This window comes from Pocillopora damicornis, chromosome 3 (assembly GCF_964200805.1).
Source record: "Pocillopora damicornis chromosome 3, jaPocDami1.2, whole genome shotgun sequence".
Lineage (NCBI taxonomy): Eukaryota > Metazoa > Cnidaria > Anthozoa > Scleractinia > Pocilloporidae > Pocillopora > Pocillopora damicornis.
In genome coordinates, this window is record NC_142672.1 from 967,947 (window position 1) to 989,289 (window position 21,343).

Sequence of the window (21,343 nt, forward strand, 5' to 3'; positions counted from 1 at the left end):
ATGAGTTAATGATGGGTGTATGCGAGAAAATAGAATTGTTTGAAGTTTACAATTTGTGAAATGCAGTCTAATTAAAGAGTTTTCCTCAGGTGGTGCTATACAATTATTAATATATTTAAACTACATGTAAATGGCTTGAAGGCTTCTAGTTATCCCGGCCCTTACCCAAGGTTACACTGTCGGGCAGAGAGAGTTACGATTTCGTGCTGAGCTAACAATGTCAATCTCCTCCGGCTTTGTAAGGTAATTTGTCGCGAAACTATATGCTGAATGCACAACTTTGTCATTCGGATAAACACCTTTATTTCAGATTAAATCCTAGTAGTTTATAAATATGAAAGAGTTACGCTGAATTCTTGTTTGTAACATATGACGAATGCTTTTAAAACAACTATACTATATAACATTGGCTATTTTATAAAATACACTCCATAAACAACGTCAATCGAAAACGTGCTAAAATAAAAAATAAACAAATTAATCCTTAAAGCAGCTGAATGTAACTCTTCGAGTTAAACGCGATTTTACTTTATCTCTGATTCAAGAACGAGAAATCCGATTGAGATCCAGTTTGACAGAAACAAGAGCTCGATTACGCTTCTGGCCCCGCGATGATCTTCTCTTCCAGCAAAGTAATCGGACCATTTGGCGGCGGAAGTCTTTCCTAACCACCGAGTATATAGCCGGGTTTACAGACGAGTTGATTATAACACCGACTGAAACCACAAACAGCCAGTCGCTGTAAAATGTTTGTTTGAAAAAAGGGGGCCAAAATACAACGCATAGGCGAAGAATTGTCAGCGGAAGCATGAACACAGCAAACACTCCAACAACTGGTGTTAAAATCATTTTAGCGCGTCTGTTTTGAGCAAGCCGAATAGCATGCCTTCTTGTTGGGCTAAACTTTCTACTGTGTAAGTTTCCTAATTCATTGTCTTTCTCATGTTGCGAATTGATAGCGTGGATAAACTTGCTGCTTTTATTTAGTTTGTGCGACACTGCGAGGAATGTTCCCGATATCACAAATAGTGGCATAACATAAGATACAAAGATGATGAAAGTAAAGTAAAGTTTGGATAGAGCGAGGCCTGCGCCTAATGAAGGCCACTCTGAACCACACCAAAATCTTCCATTGGTAGAAACCTCTTTGTAGCGAAGAACAAAATATAGCGGTAATGAAAAGACCACGAATGACGCCACCCATGTGCTCACTGCAACGATCTGTGCTCTTTTCAATGCTATTGGCAGTTTGACGTTTACTTTGGAAGGCCTGGCAATTTTCTGATATCTTTCTATGGCAGCTGCTGTAATGAACCAAACAGACGAGCCGTGAAATATGTCGGTAAGTGGAAGGAAATACAAGCAGACAAACTCTCCAAATGGCCAATCATTCGGAAGTCTCTCTCGTATCGCGGTAATTGGAAATGCCAAGAGCAAAGTTCCTAAATCCGCTATGGCTAAGTTAATCATGTAGAAATCCATTACTCTCGTTTCCTTCGCCTTGATCTTCGTCAAAATAATTGTCGTTAGGATGTTACCGACAACACCAAAGACACCACAAGTCGCATAAAGCGTGCTCTTAACTATTTCCATACCCTGCGACTCTATTGCCTCGCCACTGCTTGTGCTTCTATTGATAGTCGTCGAGAAGTTTTCAGGGGACAAAGTTGAAAAGTTGCCGAAACCTGTCATAGTAAGATTCTCTTCTTAATAAATTATCGCCTTTCCTATCAATTAGGTTTTCTGTTTGAAGTCAGGCTAGCGACGAACGATCCGTTTCGAGGCAAATTTTGGCCCTTTACGAGAACTGCAGTTCGGAAATCGATCGCCGTTTCGCGAATAATTGGAGTTTGGTAGTTAAACTCTTTGAAGCTTTAACAAGATTGAACAAATACCCACATTGGAACATATCTTGCAGCCTTGTTGGATCCGGTGAAACTGCAGCATTTCTGTGGAACCCGTGGTTTCTTGAGGGTCTTTTAAAATATGCACACAAAACTCCATTGTTTATGATGATATTCAAATCGTAGTGGATAATGTCACACGCGTTGTAATTGGTTTTAAACAAAAAGTTACAACAATAAAGTTTGCTTTGTTTTAATTGTTACAAAAATGTGTTAAAAGTTCAATTGGAAAAAACTTTAAAGTGATGAAACACGAGGAAACTTTAATTCAACCTCAGATAGCATGTTGTTTTTAAACAAAGTTGACTGAATTGAAATTTAGAATAAAACGAAACCAAGAATTGTCGATCGTTTATAGTATAACATATGGAAATGCAATAACATACACAGCTTGCCATCGAAAAAAAATGGAGGAATAGGAATACAACGTTCTTTTTTTTTATTATCAAAATTATTTTATCTGTTTTTTAACGACTTAGAGTCACTGGAGTTTTCACTGCCAAGGTTTGCTAAACAATTTTTACTTAGAAGTGTCGCGCAAAAAAACCATAATATAGAGAGGCTGTAGGGCTTTTAGGAAGAGAATCTAGAACAGTAAGTTTTCTACGAGAAGGTCTTTGACATGTATTCGTGCTATTAATATATATAACTTGCTGAACAAGAGTGAATGTTACTATTATATAAACCTTAGTAAACTATACCATCTAAACCATATATTAAAGCGAGGCCACCTGAATGAAACCTAAAGTTTTAGCGAAGCCACCTGTTCCTCAGGTTTGTACTGATAAAATCAAGTACAAAAAACACTGACTGACAGGAACAATGAAGTAGAAGGCTTTGTACTTGGACCTTGTTTAATATGAATTCATTATATTTGATAAAACGTTGCGTTGCAATCTGAATGTAACAAAACACTTCACTTTTAAAAAGGCTTTTCATAAGAATTTTTTGTCCTCGTTTTACTGATAACAAAATTTTAAGAGTTTGGTAATGTAAGTTAAAAAGAGAATCCCGACATTATATCTTTACAATGCATCAAGTCAGGTGGTGGTTCATAGTGTTTACTATTGAGCTGAAGGCCAAAAAAGATAGTTTACTTAACAAATATATTTCATGTTGCTGTGTTTTTTTTTTTCAGTCGTAGATCACATGTGACCACCGCTAGATTCAATAAGAGGCAAACTTGTGACACTAATTTATTTCGTCGTTGTGCAATGCCCGAGTGTTGGGACTACATGGTAAAGTGAGAGTTGTGCGAGGAAAGGTTACACATGAGCTGCTAGGGATTTAAGACTGCCCCGGAGGGCGAGTGGCTCTGCATTATCTGCAGATTGCCAGACTCTAGACGTCTTCGTAATTGTTAAGGTGTTATTTCGGATCCCTCAATAGTTAATAACCGTTAAAATTGGAATATAAGATTGAGTTCGATGTAATAGTCTCCACTTTTGTTAAGACGTTGACATTAATGTTTATTTGCATCTGAAAATAAGCTGAGAGTTCCAATAGTTCAGAATAGAAACATGTTTACTTATCATAGGCTTTACGAACGACTTGTAATTCGAGTAGTTTCTTTGTTCTTGTTCAAAAACTGTTTAATGTTATTGTTTTAGAAAATCAGACTGAGTTATTTTTGTGACTGGACGCAGTAGTCTCTACTATTGTTATGACGTTTCGTACCAATGTTGATTTGCATCAGAAGAAGCAAAGATTTATTGTAACAATTTCAATAGTTCGAATGCAGTGGTTTGTTCACATCTAATTCTTGCGTATACTGTGCGAGTCGCTAAAATGAATGCGGTAGAATTGAAACGAAATGGCTGGTTTTTTTCTCTGGTCTACTGTTGATTTTTGGAACACTGGACATGCAGAAAGTAAATGCTTTGCTTCGCAACCTACTAGACAAATTTCATCATCGGGCATTTCACTGTTCGCGGAGTGATTATCCGACTGACTTCGCTGATTTTGAAATCGGCGATCTTCTGTGTCGTTGCAGGTATCCCTTTTGACGCGAGATCGCAAGCTTGCTTCCTTGTTTAACCAATCTATTAGGTTCAGAACGTTCTCTTCATTTTTCACGCGTTGCATTTCTCGGCCAAAGTCAATGTCATCTTTTGGATCTAGCTTTGATAAAAGCTGAGACATCACAAAGGGTGCTTCTAAGGCACTTGTCACTGCGCAGCTGTTTTGATCCATGTTGCTTACGAAACAAAGAATTCTAGCCGCGTAGCGAGAAAGCGATTTCGGGTCGCACTTTATTAGCTTAAGATTTGTAATTTCGGTTAAGAGCGTATCAATTAATTTCGTTTGATCTCCAAATTCGGTGTCGGGAATTTTTTACGCCTGTTCAATCGTTTTGCACGGCCTTACTTGATCCGACCAACACGAGTTTTTGCCTGGGTGGGTAATGCTTTCCGAAGCCTTTACGATTGTTCATCTTTGTCTTGTTTATACTTATTCATCCAATACTGAAACTCGTGCCTCCAAGTTGCGCAAGACTTTCTAACACCATACCACGTAGGAACTGACAATTTCTCTAGCCCGCGGCTTGCGTACTTTTGCGAACTCAAAACATCGGTCATTTTTGTTATTACTGCTAAAGTCATTGCTTCAAGTGATTCGTGTTTAAACAGCGGCTTTTCAGTTGCGAATGATTTCTGATAAATGGCGAACTGTTCTGCGCATTTTAAAAAATTAGCTTTGGCTTCGTCACCGATTACTTGATTCTTTGCTTGTAATTCTCCTGTCGCCGACTCAATAAGTCTGTCGGTAAATGTTTCTTGCTGCTTTTTAACCCTTCTATATTTAGATTCGACTTCTCTGTATACGTTTTCAAAAGTACTCAATACCGGTTCAACTTGGTAAAGCACGTCTGGGCTGACAATGTCAATCTCCTCCGGCTTTGTAAGGTAATTTGTCGCGAAACTATATGCTGAATGCACAACTTTGTCATTCGGATAAACACCTTTATTTCAGATTGAATCCTAGTAGTTTATAAATGTGAAAGATTTATGCTGAATTCTTGTTTGTAACATATGACGAATGCTTTTAAAACAACTATACTATATAACGTTGGCTATTTTATAAAATACACTCCATAAACAACGTCAATCGAAAACGTGCTAAAATAAACAAATTAATCCTTAAAGCAGCTGAATGTAACTCTTCGAGTTAAACGCGATTTTACTTTATCTCTGATTCAAGAACGAGAAATCCGATTGAGATCCAGTTTGACAGAAACAAGAGCTCGATTACGCTTCTGGCCCCGCGATGATCTTCTCTTCCAGCAAAGTAATCGGACCATTTGGCGGCGGAAGTCTTTCCTAACCACCGAGTATATAGCCGGGTTTACAGACGAGTTGATTATAACACCGACTGAAACCACAAACAGCCAGTCGCTGTAAAATGTTTGTTTGAAAAAAGGGGGCCAAAATACAACGCATAGGCGAAGAATTGTCAGCGGAAGCATGAACACAGCAAACACTCCAACAACTGGTGTTAAAATCATTTTAGCGCGTCTGTTTTGAGCAAGCCGAATAGCATGCCTTCTTGTTGGGCTAAACTTTCTACTGTGTAAGTTTCCTAATTCATTGTCTTTCTCATGTTGCGAATTGATAGCGTGGATAAACTTGCTGCTTTTATTTAGTTTGTGCGACACTGCGAGGAATGTTCCCGATATCACAAATAGTGGCATAACATAAGATACAAAGATGATGAAAGTAAAGTAAAGTTTGGATAGAGCAAGGCCTGTGCCTAATGAAGGCCACTCTGAACCACACCAAAATCTTCCACTAGTAGAAACCTCTCTGCAGCGTATAAGAAAATATAGCGGTAATGAAAAGACCACGAATGACGCCACCCATGTGCTCACTGCAACGATCTGTGCTCTTTTCAATGCTATTGGCAGTTTGACGTTTACTTTGGAAGGCCTGGCAATTTTCTGATATCTTTCTATGGCAGCTGCTGTAATGAACCAAACAGACGAGCCGTGAAATATGTCGGTAAGTGGAAGGAAATACAAGCAGACAAACTCTCCAAATGGCCAATCATTCGGAAGTCTCTCTCGTATCGCGGTAATTGGAAATGCCAAGAGCAAAGTTCCTAAATCCGCTATGGCTAAGTTAATCATGTAGAAATCCATTACTCTCGTTTCCTTCGCCTTGATCTTCGTCAAAATAATTGTCGTTAGGATGTTACCGACAACACCAAAGACACCACAAGTCGCATAAAGCGTGCTCTTAACTATTTCCACACCCTTCGACTCTACTGTTCCACTGATAGTCGTCGAGAAGTTTTCAGTGGACAAGGTTGAAGAAATGCTGAAACCTGTCATAGTAAGATTCTCTCCTTAAAAAATTATCCCCTATATTAGATTTTCTGTGTGAAGTCAGGTTCGCGACGAACGATCTGTTTCGAGGCAAATTTCAGTCCTTTACGAGAACTGCAGTTCGGAAATTGATCGCCGTTTCGCAAATAATTGGAGTTTGGTAGTTAAACTCTTTGTTGCTTTAACAAGACTGAAAAAATACACGTTAGGACATATCTTTCAACCTTGCTGGATCCGGTGAAACTGCAGCATTTCTGTGTAACCCGTGGTTTCTTAAGGATCTTTTAAAATATGCAATCACAACTCTATTGTTTAAGATGATATTCTAAAAGTAGTGGGTAATGTCACGCGCCTCGTAATTGGTTTCAAACAGAAAGTTACACAAATAAAGTTTGCTTTGTTTCATTTTTTATCAAAATGTGTTGAAAGTTCGATTGGAAAAAACTTTAAAGGCGATGAAACACGATGAAACTTTAATTCAACCTGAGATAGCATGTTGTTTTAAAAGAAAGTTGACCTAATTGAAATTTAGAATAAAACGAAAATAAGAATTGTCGATCTTTCATAGTATGACATATGGAAAAGCAAGAACATGCACAGGTTGTCATCGAAAAAAGTGGAGGAATAGGAGTGCAACGTTTGTTTTTTATCATCAAAATTACTTCATCTTTTTTTAACGTCCTAGATTCACTGGGGTTTCCACTGCCAAGTTTTGCTGGACAATTTTCTCTTAGAAGTGTCGCGCGAAAAAACCACAATATAGAGAGACTGTAGGGGGGTTTTAGGAAGAAATTCTAGAACAATAAGTTTTCTCCAAGAAGGTCTTTGACGTGCATTCGTGCTACTGATATATATAACATGCTGAGCAAGAGTGAATGTTACTATTATAATAACCTAAGTAAACCATACCATATATTAAAGCGAGGCCACCTGAATGAAACCTAAATTTTGAGCGAGGTCACCTGTTCCTCAGGTTTGTACTGATAAAATCAAGGTCAAAAAACACTGACTGACAGGAGCAATGAAGTAGAAAGCTTTGTAATTAGACCTTGTTAAATTTGAATTCATTACATTTTATAAAACGTTGCGTTGTAGTATGACCTGCAAACCGAATGTAACAATGACACCACATTTGACACGGCTTTTTATTAGAATTTTTTAAAGTTATTCCTGCAAAGAGGGGCTTGTGTTGTCCTCGTTTTACTGATAACAAAATTCAAAGAGATTGGTGATGTAAAATTACTACATTAAAATTTTACAAGGGATCAAGTCAGGTGATGGTACATAGTGTTTACTATTGAAATGAAAGCCAAACAAACATTTCGTTGTGAAAAAGTAATAGAATATGGCGATATTTTGATCCCAACGCAAACGCATAACGCACGAAATAAGAAAATGACCTTAGGGAAAGTTATGGTCATGGTGAGTTGTCATGGAGAGCTAATTTGTTTATCTCCCATGCAGGAAAATAAATGTGGCCTTCCATCGCGCTTTTGCATTAAACGTAAATGACATGATATTTATTTCTCTGTGAAACGTGACATATCTGCGTTGTTTACCATATACAAGGTTAAGGTGGCTGGACTCCCTCTGATGGACTGAGTATTTTGGTTTTTTTAAGATATGTGGAAAAGTTGAGTTTCATTTTGATTGAAAAAATTTCAACGAGAAAGGATACATCGGGGCATAAATTCCGTATGTCTGAAGTTCAACTCCTCGTGTTCATCCAACACTCATGACAAAACAAATAGCTTTTTGGTTCACAGGATTGACTGATTGAAAGTAAAAAACCCTAAAGAATAGCAAAATAATCTCACGGACCATGTCATGCGATCGTGAAGACGTGTTTTCTGATGCCATATTTTCTGTGAAACCGGTCAGAAATTATTTTCAGGTTCTACCCGGTTTTTTTATATCTTCATGGCTCTGTTCTTTTGTTTTCGATTCCTGAGTATCATGATCACAAATAACATTTCTTTTCAACAAATAGACTCCATGCATGTTGCCGTACATCTGTTCAGTAACAGATCACAGAGGATGCCAGGTGTGGTAAGAACATCCGTGACACACTCGCATGTGATCTACTGCTTAACAGACACCCACCAAAATGGAATCCATTTGTTTTAAATTATAGGGGCAAAAAATGGTCAATGGTTACATTATCTGTGCGTCTGTCCACCAATAGATCATGAGTAACAACCAATCAAAATGCATGCTTAATTCAGCTCGTTACATGAAAAATAGTGAAAGATTCCACTGAGGTTGAAAGTAAATTAATCGGTTGCTTTTTAGCTGATGAGAAAATCCTTTCCTTATTGTTTACTTGAATTTGTGTATCAATTTTGTGATACGACTTACTATTCGTGTATTTCACTTCTTCCTTATCTGAAAATATTTTGCACAACTCAGGTTGATGCCTTTTATGAAAAGCAGTTCTGGGTCGATAAATAAACGTTTCATTGAAAAGATACTCGTTCGCTTAAATGCAAAGCATTGAACATCAATTTTCTTGAGGATTTTTTATAATTAGTTTCCGCTCATACAATTAGGTCTGGGAAGATAAAGGCGATCGCAAAAACCAGTGTGAAACTATAATAGCACACAATATAACACTTTTCAATTTCTAAGGTGACCAAGCCGTTTATTTAAACTTTGCATTTAAAATCTCATCAAAAAAAGGCTCTATTATGCTTACACCTCTCGAAACTGCGCAAATTTACGACGATGTTGATGTAAAGTTTCGTGTAAATGGCATTCTACAAGGCTTGACTCTAATTCGATCAAATCTCTCGTGAACCACTGCTATCTGATTGGTGCTGAGAGTTAATGCAATCGGCACCGTGTTGACAATCGCCACGAGAAAATGCCTCTTCCATCTCTTTCGCCAAACAGCCATAACAGCCATATTCTGATAGCGAGTCTCGATCGCCAGAGACATGCTGTTAAAAAACCATTCAATAAATAGAGGAACGGAAGTGAAAATGGCAAAAGACTGCAACAGTTTTGACCACGAGCTGTCCTCGATGTAGACCCATTGATACAGGTATATGACGCCGTTCACAGAAACTATAGCCGCTGACTCAGACAGCATGCTCATGATGGCGATGTCAGCCATGAGTCTTTCGCGTCGGGGAGTACGAAAACTTCCCAATGGAGCAGAGGTTCTTTTGCATAGCACATGACAAATGTGGTCAATTAAAACCATGGCACTACGTTCTATAACTTCTGCAGCTCCGTGAATTATCCCAAGAAGCGCGATTGACCATAAATTGTCCAAATCCGCTTGTAAAATTCGAAAGACAACCGCTGATCCGTAATACAAAGGCGCTGATAGCACGTAAGAGTAACCCGGATGGGTAATGTTCCATAGCCTCTGGGCGCAGATGCGTGCTATTGGTTTCAATAACACCCCAGTCAACGGTGCGAATACAGCAATGAGTAGCTTACCATTTGTATCCTCTTTGATGTATGCTGGATAAATCAGATACTTGAAGATCATACCGATAATAAACGTGAGGCAAAGAGGTACTGTCATTTGGCAGAACAAAGAGATCTGCCTTTTCACTGACTGGGTGCAAAAATGTTTCGCAAGGAGATAAACTTGGACACCGAAGCTTGTGAGAAAATTAATGTTTGTGGGAATATTTTGAACCAAGGAAAGTTTCGAAAACGACATTCCCAAAGCCTGTAGTGTGATACGATAGGTAGCATCGATACAGAAGGGAATGGAGAAAGCTAGAAACAATCTTCTCTTCAGTCCATGTAGTTGATAAAAGCGAAAAAGTAGCAGCACATTTGAAAAGAACCAATTATAGAGAAAGAAATAAGCCATCGCAATCACAATTGTTCGCATCCACTGAACTCGAAGGGGAATTGATGTCCTTTGCGGTTCGAATTCACAAACATTGATAGTTTCATAACAAAGATAAGAGATCAAAATGTACTCCGCACCTGAGATGATAGCAGCCAGCAATGAAATCAAGGCTCCGATAGACAGCGATTGTAAAATTGTACGGCAAACGGAAGGTCTCAAACGCTTCCAAGCTGTGCCACTGTTGTTGTCGACTTTTATCTCGTTCGCTTCTGTTTCGTTCACCTCTGTAGAACATGCATCAATTACCTTTACATCAAGACTGCTCGCAGCTAGATAGCTCGTGCTCGTGATTAAATCTTTTCCACCGTATTCCTGGTAAACAAGCTCATCCACAGGGTGATAATACCATTCTCGACCTGTGCTTTCGAGAGGATTATACCCAAATAACTCGTTGTTTAACTCCGGTTCCTCTGGGTTATAATGATCGGTCACACTTTTCGTGAAACTAAAAAGTACATGTCCAAAAATTTCCAACAAAGTACTGCTGCTCATTTCTCTAAACGAAATAAAATAATCAGCGACTTTTGAGGGAAGAGTGTGCCGACAATGTTATGAAGAAAAAATATATTACGCAAAGTGAAACTGTACACCCTAGGATATAGCGCTAAGGTCGTCACCACTTGTATGAATGAAAATGATAATATAGTCAAAATTGCCATCTTGTTTGTGTCTTGATCAGGCTTTCGAACCTAAGGCTTTAGGTTCGAAATGGTATTTGACGATCGATTTGCCTTGTTGGGGCTCTTACTTGACGTAGAAGACACACTTGACATAAATTACAATAATACAGAACAAAAAGAGAACGAGGAAAACAATCAAAACAGTAGGTTTGGCGGGACACTTGAAGTTTTGGCTGATTGTATTCAGTAGACCTAAAAAACCTGCGCTCTTATCTTGATACGAGTACTAAAAAAAATTGTAACAAGAGATGCGCAGTCTCTGCTCTTTTTATTTACAGGAAATTTCGAAAGCACATGAGCAATTATACTAATTAACTATCATTCGCCGTAGGTTTAACCTCTCTGACAGCCTTTTCCACATGGAGAAAAGATATATTTAGGTGTCCTTAAACATGGATTAATCCTGTCTTAAACTCAGGTTTAATAAGTTTAAGTTGATGTTTAAGTCACTTATACCTAGATTTAAGTTGGACTTAAACCTGGCTTATACTATCTTAAGGCTAAAACTTAATGCAGGTTTAAGTGCACATTAAATGTGTCCAAAACATTCCTGTATGTTTAAGTACTGTTTAATTGAAGTAAACAGAGCTCAAACATTTAATGTTGTCAAAGTACCATTTAATGCAAATTAATCTGCTCAAAATTTGTTGCTTATTTTAGTTTTGAATCAAATTTGTGAAATCAGTGAAATATTATTGTTTTGTTGTTTCATTACTAAACTGCCACCCACCAGGTCACATATCACACTAAACAATATATGTTTCAAGTTTCTTTTATTTTAAATTCACTGGTACACATTCTTAAAGCTACTGCCTATTTGTAATTAACCCTTTAACTCCCAGGAGTGATTAACAAGTAACTTCTCCCTAAAATATCTTGAAATTATCCAGCAAAGAGATAATGAGAATTCTCAAACTTATCAGGTATAGGTCTTTGTCTTGATATCACACCAGATTCTCATAACTAAGTTACAGGGAAATATGTAGCAGCTAGAGAGGATAGTTACCAATCAGATCTTAGGAGTTAAAGAGTTAAAATGTCACACATACCTAGCTTATTTATGCTTGACAGGAACAAATTTTCCCCATCATAAGTCAATAAATTTAACAATACTTGGAAGAAACTATCCCTGTGATCTAGATGACAATAATTTGTTCTAACAAAACAATTACTTCAGTTTGCCATTAAATACATGATAAATAAATGAATAAAAAGTAGAAAAAGTGTTAAGTATTTTTTCAATCACGACTCTTTGTTTATCTGCCTGACAGCCCAAAGTGGGCCAGCAGGTGCAGGCCTCTCCGACATGCCACCAACACTCCTTGGCTTAGCCATTGCCCTGGCATGGGGGGTCAAATTATTTTTGTAGGTTCTGTCTGGCCTGGCTTTTGCATTTGTCAAGCTTGTTCTTTCCCATGATAGCTTCTTGGTTACATATCTTGCCAGTTTCTTTTCTTTTTCACCAGTAATGAAATCTTCTTTCTCCTCATAATCTGATTCTTCGCTACTCATATAATCAATGTAAAGGATTTCACTATAATACTGTTTTTCTTTTGGTGTCTTAGAAGCTTGTAGCATCTCATAGGATGACTGACGCCTTTCCAGTTTCTAATGGAACAAAAAGCAACAATTTAGTCATTATTTAGTTAATAACCAGACCAAATTATATCTATGAAACATATAATTTATTGTCAAATAGAAATACTTTTCTAACTCAAAATGATATCCCACAAAAGATATAAAATATGAAAATAACAATCAGCAATAAATAGAACTCCCAGAAAAAAATTCATGCTACAAAACAGTACTAAATTAAAGCAAACCCATATTATTTGGTTAACTACCAGCAAGGTTGACTTTCCTAATTAATGTGTATTTGTACACCAGTTGTAAACATACCAGTCCTACTTACAGTGTATGACAAATTTGTGCATGGCATTGTTTCATTTTTTGTTGCTGTATATTATCCCACATTGTATTGTGTTTTCAAACTATTATTATGTTGGTACAATGCCATGCACAAATTTGCCACAGTATTAAACAACACTTGTTGTCAAACTGAATTGAAACGTTTGATTCAGAAGCCATGCTTCAGCCACACTATCTTGAAAATTTATTCTTGAATATAGGTTTAGCATGGCAAAAGCAAGACAACTTAGCTAGTCCTTACATTTAGCAAACGCCTGCTCCTTTTGCACTTTTCTTTATGCTCTTCATTTTCCCTTTTCTTATCCTCTGCTCTCTTTCTTTAGTTGTTTTGAAGTACCGATAAAACTGAGCTGTTGAGTTAAAAACAATAATTATTATCGCTGCATGATATCCTAAAATTACAATACAATGACAAGTCTATGTGTATATGTAACATCAGCTTATGGATATATATTAATTAAAAGAATTAATGCTGGTAATATTGTGTTTTCCCTCTCAGTTTTTAAGTTTTCTGTCCAACATATTTCAGAAAATTTGTTTGATTTTGCACAAGGTAAATGCTTCTTGTTCTAACTTGCACACAACATTAAAACTTGATTCCTGTAATGTAATACCTTCCATTTGTAAGTCAGTCCATAGGCAGCTTTCTCCTCCATGCTCTTTTTTCAGTACTTCTTTCACTTTTGTAAAAATACTCTGGTTTCTCTCTGACTGTGGACTGTAATAAAAATGAGAATGCTATTTTTGTTTTAAACAATAGCCAGAGGCAGTTATAATAATATTATTATTATTCAGCCAAAAAAGGAAATAATAATTCAAGTAAAGCAGTTATACAAGAGGGACAATTTTCTAATCACTGCTGGTACAGTGCAGAAGCTACATGCTTTTTACACCTTCAAACTGACATTGGGATTTCTGGTTCTTGGGGGGAAAAGATTTCTCAAAACAAAAATTTGCATGTATTAATCTATCAGCAACATAATAGTTGAAATAACAGATTCTAAAAGTTTACCACCTCCTACTCCCAATTTGAATATTTTACACTGGCCCCAGACTCTAAACACTGACCTCAAAACAGATAACTAACAGTCCCTTAGAAGAAGCTGGTCAGAGAGAGATTTAGTTCTTCGTGGTAAAGTTTTAATTCTAATATTTTGCATGCCATCTCTCTTAGTGCCTTGCTATTTAAACACATCATCTTATGTATGGTAAAAAAATAACATACTCCTCATCAATGATGAAACCTTGTGTCACTTTTTTTTCTACCATCTTTTTGTAGATGAACCGAAACCGTTTCTGGAAGATAATATGGAAGAACATCATATGTCAAAAGTCAATTCAAACCACAAACTTGTTTATTTCTTTAATCAGGGTCAGCAGGGTTTTTGGGTAAACAGTACACAGTGGAATTTTAAACTGGGTAAACAGTATTTTTGCTAAATGCTTGCAAAATAGGCACAAGAATTCAGCACAAGGATGTTCCAACTTTGTGACAAGCACTAAAACCAACATCTACACATATTGTGCTTTAAGTTAACACAGAACACGCGTGATGGCGGAATGGCGGTGTCTTTGAAGACACGTTTTATGCTTCTGATACACCGCAACTGAAACTCTCAAACACAACTTAACGGTACTAAAGTTGAAAAAATTTATATCCTTAAAGTAATTAAAGAATATTTACCCTTAAGTCATTTGGAATCACAACATTTGATTCTCTGCGAGAGCTTTTAGAACGTTTGTTGCCTTTCTTCTTTGCCTGCCCTTCCAGACTCGCAAGTTGGTTCTTCAGCTTTGCATTTCTTGTTGAAGGACTGCATTCGTATCTTCTAGTTTCTTTTGCCCTTCGAGAATCGAATCAATCCTTCTACTCATTCTTTCCATAAGAACAAGCTGTCTCTCTTGAACTGGATCGTTTGCAGCCATCATCCTATCGAGGAAGAATCCAAACACGTGCCCGCAACGAAACGAAACTCGACCGAGTGAACGAACGACAGTGAAAGATCAAATATCCCGCGATTATAGTTTTGGACATTTGATTGGCGTTCATACGGTATTTGTCATGCGCATAAGGATCTCGGCCTCACTCTGGGGACGAGACATACCGCGTCCTCGATACAAACGCGCGCTTTTCAACGTTCAGTTAGAGATGTCTGGTGACGTTTGCAGTTCAGAGCTGTTCACTTCATGCTCAGAAACCCCGGTTTCCTTGTTCAGCAAAACCAATGCTTGGGAAGTTTTAATACCCTTTGTGTGTGGGACGCAAATAACTTTAAACCTAGAGCATCAAGCTACTTTTTGCCTGTTTATAGGATACACAGTCTTTTTGCTGGAGCTTATTTAACTCTTGACAATGTAAAACTCATGGCAGTTTGCCCTATTCCACGCCGTGCCATTATTTTACCAGCCAGTTATTAACATCAATCTACATTCACATGTCGTTGTTGTTTTTAATATATTTAACAATAAATATTATTCCCCTTAGTGGTGGTGGATATTTAATGAGCTGTGAAGTATATACCAAACCAGTGAGATAAAAGAATTATAAATTTATATCTCAGAACACTGCAAAAAAAAGTTTTTCACACTTCAGCTTAAGCTGGGAAGTGGATAGCACATGCATGTACTATCCTGAGTTTGAGTAGCCAATCAGAGCATGCAAAAAAACACTGTCCACTGGTTTGGTATATACTAAAATTATATGGTTTTGAAGAAATGTACCTTATTTGCTCAGGTTAGTCAAATTCCCTGTGCAACCACCTTCCTTTAGTGAAACAGTTTCCAACACAAGAAATCAAGTCTCTTGTTCACAATCAACAAACACAGTTTCATTACCCAAAGAATTGAAAAAGCAATAAAATCAGTAGCGTGAAATATTGTGGCTTTACTAAATACATAATATTAATATTAATCTATGATTAATTCATTGAAGGTTGCTGGAGGCTGCTCTCGTATGGTTTCTGGTTCTGGTGAGAGATTATGTCAATAAAGTAGACTTGGTGTACACCAAAAGATTTGATGTGTTTTTAAGGTCCTTAAACACGGCATAAATATTATGATAAATTTAATGTTGTATTTAAGGCTCCTTTAACTAGACCTTAAATCTTCCCAATAGGTTTAACGTTAGATTTAAGGTGGTTTAAAGTAACCCTAAATCTTTCAAAGGATTTAAGTATGGTTAAAATGACTTAAACATAGCTTAAATCTCAATGTCGATTTAATTTGCATTTAAGAATGCTTAAACCTCGCCTAAACAAAGGTACATTTTTAAGTCATGTTTAAGTTTAGTAAACATGGCTTAAATTTGTCTTTGGGTTTAATAGTTGTTTAATTTTACTTAAATGACACTAAAATTTGGCATTTTACCCAGTGTTCGTAACACGGAAAGCTGTTGTAAATAGAATAAGAAAGAGTTTTAAGCGCGGTAAGGAAATAGAGAAAGATGTTTTGCGTCTTGTTACGAGCGTGGAGTAAAGAAAAAATTTTTGAGTCCCCATGAGGAATCTTAGAACCTTAGACCTTCAGATTCTGCTCTTCGATGCTCTACCACTGAGTCTTGAGACTCTGTCTAATTCATTTAGCATGGTGATTGTTTTCATTGCATCAAGTACTCTTTCAAGGATTATTCGTATGGTTTTTCTTCTTTTGACTTCCATTTACATTAGCCATAATGTAAATGAGTCCCCATGAGGTATCGAACCTTAGACCTTCAGATTCTGCTCTACAATGCTCTACCACTGAGTATTGAGACTCTGTCTAATTACTTCTGCTACCACCAAAGCTCCAAACGTATCCAACAAATTTGCCGGCTTTTTTCTTCTTGGAAGTTTCATCCTAAAACGAGATGTTCATAATGGTCTTCCACCCCAACAACCCTTATTAAGTAACTTTTCAGTCTTCATCCTCTTCCTCATCAAACGATAGAAGCGTCTTGTTTTTCACACTTTTCATAGTACTGTTAGGTTTTGCTTTCTTTCTATTATCTGCTTTGTATTTCAACTGCCTCTCGCTGTCCTTTGATTTCCTCTTTCCTGGCTTTTTAAAAACGATTTTCCCGTCATCTTTACTGGTATCGTCTTCTTCACCAATATTTATTTTCTTTTCTGTTGACATAAAAAATATGAATGAGTTGCTCCCGTAAGAATTAGTTTATATCAAGTAATAAGCAGCCAACTTCTACTCAAAATTTACTTATAACAAGGCCTTTCTCACAAAATATATCATTTCCATTCTTTTGCAAAAGAGTGAGTTGTTCTGTTGAGTAAAAAAAATGAAGAAAAAATTTTCTAATAAATTAATTATTGATTACATGCATCTAAAACAATAGGAAAATTTTGCTAGCAAGAGGGTGTTTTTGAAACATGTTGGCATTATCATCATTTATTTATATTTCAATCATTATTATAATTTCTTCTGAAAGTCAGTTGGGTGGCGGGAAATGAAACAGTAACATAACCCTTTAACTCTCAGAAGTGATTAACAAGTAACTTCTCCCTATTATAAGTATACATTATCCAGCAAACAGGTAATAAGAATCCTCAAACTTATCAGGTAACAGTTATCTTGATCTAACACCAAATTTTTGTAACTAATTACAAGGAAAAGTGTAGCAACTGGAGGGGAGAGTCAACAATTAGATCTTGGGAAGTGAAACCCAAATTCAGCTGCTAATGAAATCAAACAGCATTCTCAAATCCTCCACATAGTTGCATTACAGCTGCTAATAAAGGCAAATACAACATAAAAAACATAAATCTACCATGCCCATGGGTAATGCCTGTAGAGGTTGAAAATGTTAAAGAGAATTTAAATAATGGATGGTTGACAGGTCAGTTTTCCATAATGAAATGAACTTCAAATTTAGCACATTGAAAATATAATTATGTTCATGAGTACTTGAAACCTATTGGAAATTCAGTTTTTCACTTTTCTGTTTCTGATTTTCTTTCAGTTAGACCTGGTTTAACTAAATGCATTTAGCTGGTGTGAATGTGGTAATAGAATAGAATATATAGACCTCACTCACTGTGGAGTCTCTGTGGCTCAGTGGTTAGAGCATCAGAGCACAGAATATGAAAATCTGAGGTTCGATTCCTCATGGGGACTCAGAATTTTTTTCTTTGTCCCACACTCGTGAAAAGACAAAAAAAAACATCTTTCTCTATTTAAGTCCTGTTTATCATTTAGCAAGGTGATTGTTTTCATCAGCATCAAATATTTTTTCAAGTATTATTCGCATGGTTTTTCTTCTTTTGATTTACATTTACATTAGCCATAAAATTCTGATAAAGGAAAAAGACAAGTGTCTATAGATGTTAACTACAAATAGGCCTCACAGCTAAGTGGTTTTTAAAATCTAACTGGGTAAGTACATCAACAAAATAAACAGAAATATTGCACTGTAATTAGTGTACTGTCAAATCATTGAGTAGAACAACATTGTAAAGTTGATTGGTCAGAAAAAAACCTTCATATCATATTTAAACAAATGATTGAAATTGATAGGTTAAATAATATCACAAAGATAATATCTTAAGGTAATCCACTTTTCTTCCAGCTATCGAGGAGGAGAACCGATCCAATGATAACGCAGATATTAGCGTTTGCATACTGTTTTCTTTGTTTACCTTATCATGCCAATAGCAATTTCTAAATATACCCTTTTATTGTATCATAACATAAATCTCAGTAGCTGATCGTATGCTTGTTAATACCTGTCTTTTCGGCTTCTTCTTCCGCCTTTAAACGCGAGAGGTAAACATTTGCTTCGGCCTGGGTTACATTGGATCCCAAAACTACGGTTGGATTCTCGTCTTCCAGTTCCCTGTCATCTAACTTGGACGAATTAGGCTTTTCGAATTTTGTTTCAACTGTATCTGGTTCTTTATATCCCACTTTCTCCTTGAACTGCGCTATGAAAGAAGGTGTTTTAGGCTTCAAATACGAGACATTTCTGCCCGCCATGTTGAAATCTAACTAGTTACCAGGCTTTTCACATTTAGAACTATTTCCGCTGGACACGAAGATTGTGGTATAAAAAGGTTTATTTCGTATACAATATAAATTTTTTGTCGGTGCTGCCCTTAAGATATCACTTTAGAATTTCCGCCATTCGCCGATAGTTAAGGTTTATTTTTTTCTTTTTGATGAGCCAGCTTCTAGCATTTCCAGCGTTCAGACTTTGAGAGTAGGAAAATAATATATTCCAAGGTTCCCCGATGGATTTCAAGATATATAATCAAATGCCGCTGTGAACAAATGAAAATCATCTGTGTGAACTGCGGATAAGGACTGAATATGAAAGCGGTCTTCGCAGTAATGAACACTACTTAGGCAGTAGTGAAAATAATTTCCCGGCCTTATTTTCTTCACCGCTTACAAGCAGTATTCATTACTGCGAAGATCGCTTTCGTATTCATTTCTTTATCCGCAGTTCACAAAGATGATTTTCATATATTCACAATCATTTATTCATCGGGTTTATTACGAAGAAACATAGTGACCAGCTCCTAGTTGGCTTGTTGACAGAGCACTGCGCCGGTATCGTAACGCGGAGTCTATGTGGGGTTCAAATCCCGTACAGGCCTAAATTTTTTCCGGCCTCATTTCTACGACTGCTTAAGTAGTGATAATCACTGGGAAGATCGCTCTCATAGCCATATGTGATTAAGTCAGAAATTCAGTGAAAAATTGTTTAAGATATCGTACCGCCTACCGTGTTAAATAAACTCTCAAAACAATGAGATATTCTGCATTATATGTCAAATAACCTACCGATTATCAACAAGGGATCGTTTATTGAAAGGTATAATCAGGTTGATCTGCTACTGTATGCTTTATCATATTGAAAATCTTAAAGCTGTCATTTTGTCAAAGTTTATTGCGTTTGTTTATATGGAGCCTTATCAACCTGCAGCTGACAATCATATGAGCAGTGCATGTCACAACAGTTCATTAAGAAACTTCTAGAACTTTATATAACTTCCGTGCTAATTCATCGACAACAGCTTTTTCTTCATTGTAATTGAATATACGCTTTGTTTTGTCTGGGAACGATCATCTTTAGCCCCCACAACTACGCTGTTCATATAAATATGTGGGCGATAATCAAGTGAACAGTCTCACTTTCTCGCCGATACAAAGCAATGGTTCCGGAGGAAACTTCGAGAAAAAAATTTACTACATTACTAAGAAAAATAATTGCGTAGCTTCCTGTGTTTTTTCATTATAATTGCTTCATCAGAGGCGTGCTTTGTTTTGTCTTCATGGCGATTATTTTTAAGATAGCTTCAGAATTTTCATATGGCTGGTCTGTTGATGGACGAGAATGAGAAACTGATATGTACATCAACAAAGAGAGAAATAACTCAATGCAGTGGATGAAGTTTAACATGATGAGTATTTCTCCCTTACATATTTAATCTTAAATTCTAAGCGTTTTTTCAGAAAAACAAATGCCTAATCATTTAATTTCAATTCGTGACGTCTAAAATAAGCAATTTTAGTGACGTTATGAGATGTATTAGTTCACTTTCACGGTTGTGTTAGCGTGAGTACAAAATATAGAGAGAAACTGGATAGTAAAACACTTATTCTTTAATTGAATTTGTCAAACCGATAGGACGCTAAACTCCCATATTCTGTATGTGTAAGTACATTGAAGTTCCTGTATGTACTTATATGCAACCGGCTTTCTACCGGCGTTGATGTACAACGGTGGCAGTCTGTGGAAATTTGAGTTAATGCTTACCGATGAACTTGTTCTGCTACTTTAAAACGACTTTGTTGACTTAAACGACTTTTGATCAAACCATAATTCAAGAGCCACTTCGGAAATGCACATGAAACGGAGCACTAGATTGCAGAACTTTAATTACAACGTTCGAGTTGATATTGATACCAGAGATCTCTGTCCAATTGATATAATCTGAATACGTAGTTTAATATACATTTCTCAAAGTTCACGTCGGGCTGATTGAAAAAAAAAAGCTTTTCTGAAGGAGTTCGCTTAAGTTAATTGAAGATGAATGAACATGTATCCTTCTCTCAAACAGCAGAAAACCGAGATGAGTTGGGAAATAATATTTAAAATAATATATCATGCTCTTTCCTGTTCGAGGAAAAATGGACATTAATGCTCTAATAATCGAGGAAAGTGATGCTGATTTTAATAAAAAAAGGAAGTGAAACTGAACCGAATTACAACCGTTCAATTTCAAAAGCAACAAACGACTATAAAGCGTAATCTTTTATCTTTAATAGCTCTCTGAATGAGTCTTCCTCAATTTCCAAAAACTTCCTGTGTTGAATTCCATAAAAAAAAAATTATAATGCCATTCACAGGAAGTTTTCGTTTTATCCATATATGTCTCGAGCGAATCAGTAAGCGTGTATTAAAAGCTTTGATACTTAAATGTGTTATGAAACATGTTAGCAAGACTCATTAGCGCCGTTGAAGATTTTTTCCTTCTGTATTTATTTACTGATTGGCCGATGAATGCAGCTTAAGAATAAACACTTAAATCTATTTGAATTTTTTCTAGAAGAACACTGCCATTACCAGCTCTATTCGAGATATAAGTGCGTTCATTAGCTTATATAGTACTCTTGAATAAACTTATTTTGAGGTAAG

The 21,343-nt window shown here is 36.6% G+C and overlaps 5 protein-coding genes across 8 annotated transcripts; all 5 read right to left on the reverse strand.

The window, feature by feature from the left end:
* Positions 1-279: 279 nt before the first annotated feature.
* LOC149047751 (QRFP-like peptide receptor) lies at positions 280-2,608 on the reverse strand. Its single transcript, XM_089199683.1, has one exon. It carries the CDS (start codon positions 1,690-1,692, stop codon positions 541-543), a length of 1,152 nt encoding a protein of 383 aa, XP_089055809.1. The 5' UTR covers positions 1,693-2,608; the 3' UTR covers positions 280-540.
* Positions 2,609-3,347: 739 nt separating this feature from the next.
* On the reverse strand, positions 3,348-6,640 carry LOC113673929 (QRFP-like peptide receptor). Its single transcript, XM_089199696.1, has one exon. The coding sequence runs from the start codon at positions 6,232-6,234 to the stop codon at positions 5,101-5,103; it is 1,134 nt and encodes a 377-aa protein (XP_089055822.1). The 5' UTR covers positions 6,235-6,640; the 3' UTR covers positions 3,348-5,100.
* Positions 6,641-8,841: 2,201 nt separating this feature from the next.
* LOC113673979 (uncharacterized) lies at positions 8,842-10,807 on the reverse strand. Its single transcript, XM_027190460.2, has one exon. It carries the CDS (start codon positions 10,592-10,594, stop codon positions 8,945-8,947), a length of 1,650 nt encoding a protein of 549 aa, XP_027046261.2. The 5' UTR covers positions 10,595-10,807; the 3' UTR covers positions 8,842-8,944.
* Positions 10,808-12,327: 1,520 nt separating this feature from the next.
* On the reverse strand, positions 12,328-15,572 carry LOC149047752 (uncharacterized). 4 transcript variants are annotated; one of them, XM_089199702.1, is made up of 5 exons: positions 14,396-14,744; positions 13,937-14,007; positions 13,326-13,429; positions 12,953-13,061; positions 12,328-12,390 (listed from the first exon to the last, which is right to left on the reverse strand). In XM_089199702.1, exons 2-4 carry the CDS (start codon positions 13,978-13,980, stop codon positions 12,955-12,957), a joined length of 255 nt encoding a protein of 84 aa, XP_089055828.1. In that variant the 5' UTR covers positions 13,981-14,007; positions 14,396-14,744; the 3' UTR covers positions 12,328-12,390; positions 12,953-12,954. The 4 variants fall into 4 exon arrangements, with proteins under 4 accessions (XP_089055828.1, XP_089055827.1, XP_089055829.1 ...); XM_089199701.1 differs by having other exon boundaries at positions 13,937-15,150; XM_089199703.1 differs by lacking the exons at positions 12,328-12,390; positions 14,396-14,744 and adding an exon at positions 15,433-15,572 and having other exon boundaries at positions 12,810-13,061.
* On the reverse strand, positions 15,141-18,711 carry LOC113673984 (uncharacterized protein KIAA1143 homolog). Its single transcript, XM_027190466.2, has 2 exons — positions 18,426-18,711; positions 15,141-16,814 (listed from the first exon to the last, which is right to left on the reverse strand). The coding sequence occupies exons 1-2, from the start codon at positions 18,673-18,675 to the stop codon at positions 16,603-16,605; spliced, it is 462 nt and encodes a 153-aa protein (XP_027046267.2). The 5' UTR covers positions 18,676-18,711; the 3' UTR covers positions 15,141-16,602.
* Positions 18,712-21,343: the final 2,632 nt, after the last annotated feature.

Bases quoted from the DNA above. Each gene is read 5' to 3' on its own strand.
- LOC149047751 (XM_089199683.1), bottom strand. From the start codon at position 1,692: ATGACAGGTTTCGGCAACTTTTCAACTTTGTCCCCTGAAAACTTCTCG.
- LOC113673929 (XM_089199696.1), bottom strand. From the start codon at position 6,234: ATGACAGGTTTCAGCATTTCTTCAACCTTGTCCACTGAAAACTTCTCG.
- LOC113673979 (XM_027190460.2), bottom strand. From the start codon at position 10,594: ATGAGCAGCAGTACTTTGTTGGAAATTTTTGGACATGTACTTTTTAGT.
- LOC149047752 (XM_089199701.1), bottom strand. From the start codon at position 14,034: ATGATGTTCTTCCATATTATCTTCCAGAAACGGTTTCGGTTCATCTAC. The intron at 13,430-13,936 runs GTATGTTATTTT...TTTTTATTACAG, and splicing joins GGTTTCATCATTGATGAGGA to TCCACAGTCAGAGAGAAACC. The intron at 13,062-13,325 runs GTATTACATTAC...TTAACTCAACAG, and splicing joins GACTGACTTACAAATGGAAG to CTCAGTTTTATCGGTACTTC.
- LOC113673984 (XM_027190466.2), bottom strand. From the start codon at position 18,675: ATGGCGGGCAGAAATGTCTCGTATTTGAAGCCTAAAACACCTTCTTTC. The intron at 16,815-18,425 runs GTATTAACAAGC...TTATGTCAACAG, and splicing joins AGAAGAAGCCGAAAAGACAG to AAAAGAAAATAAATATTGGT.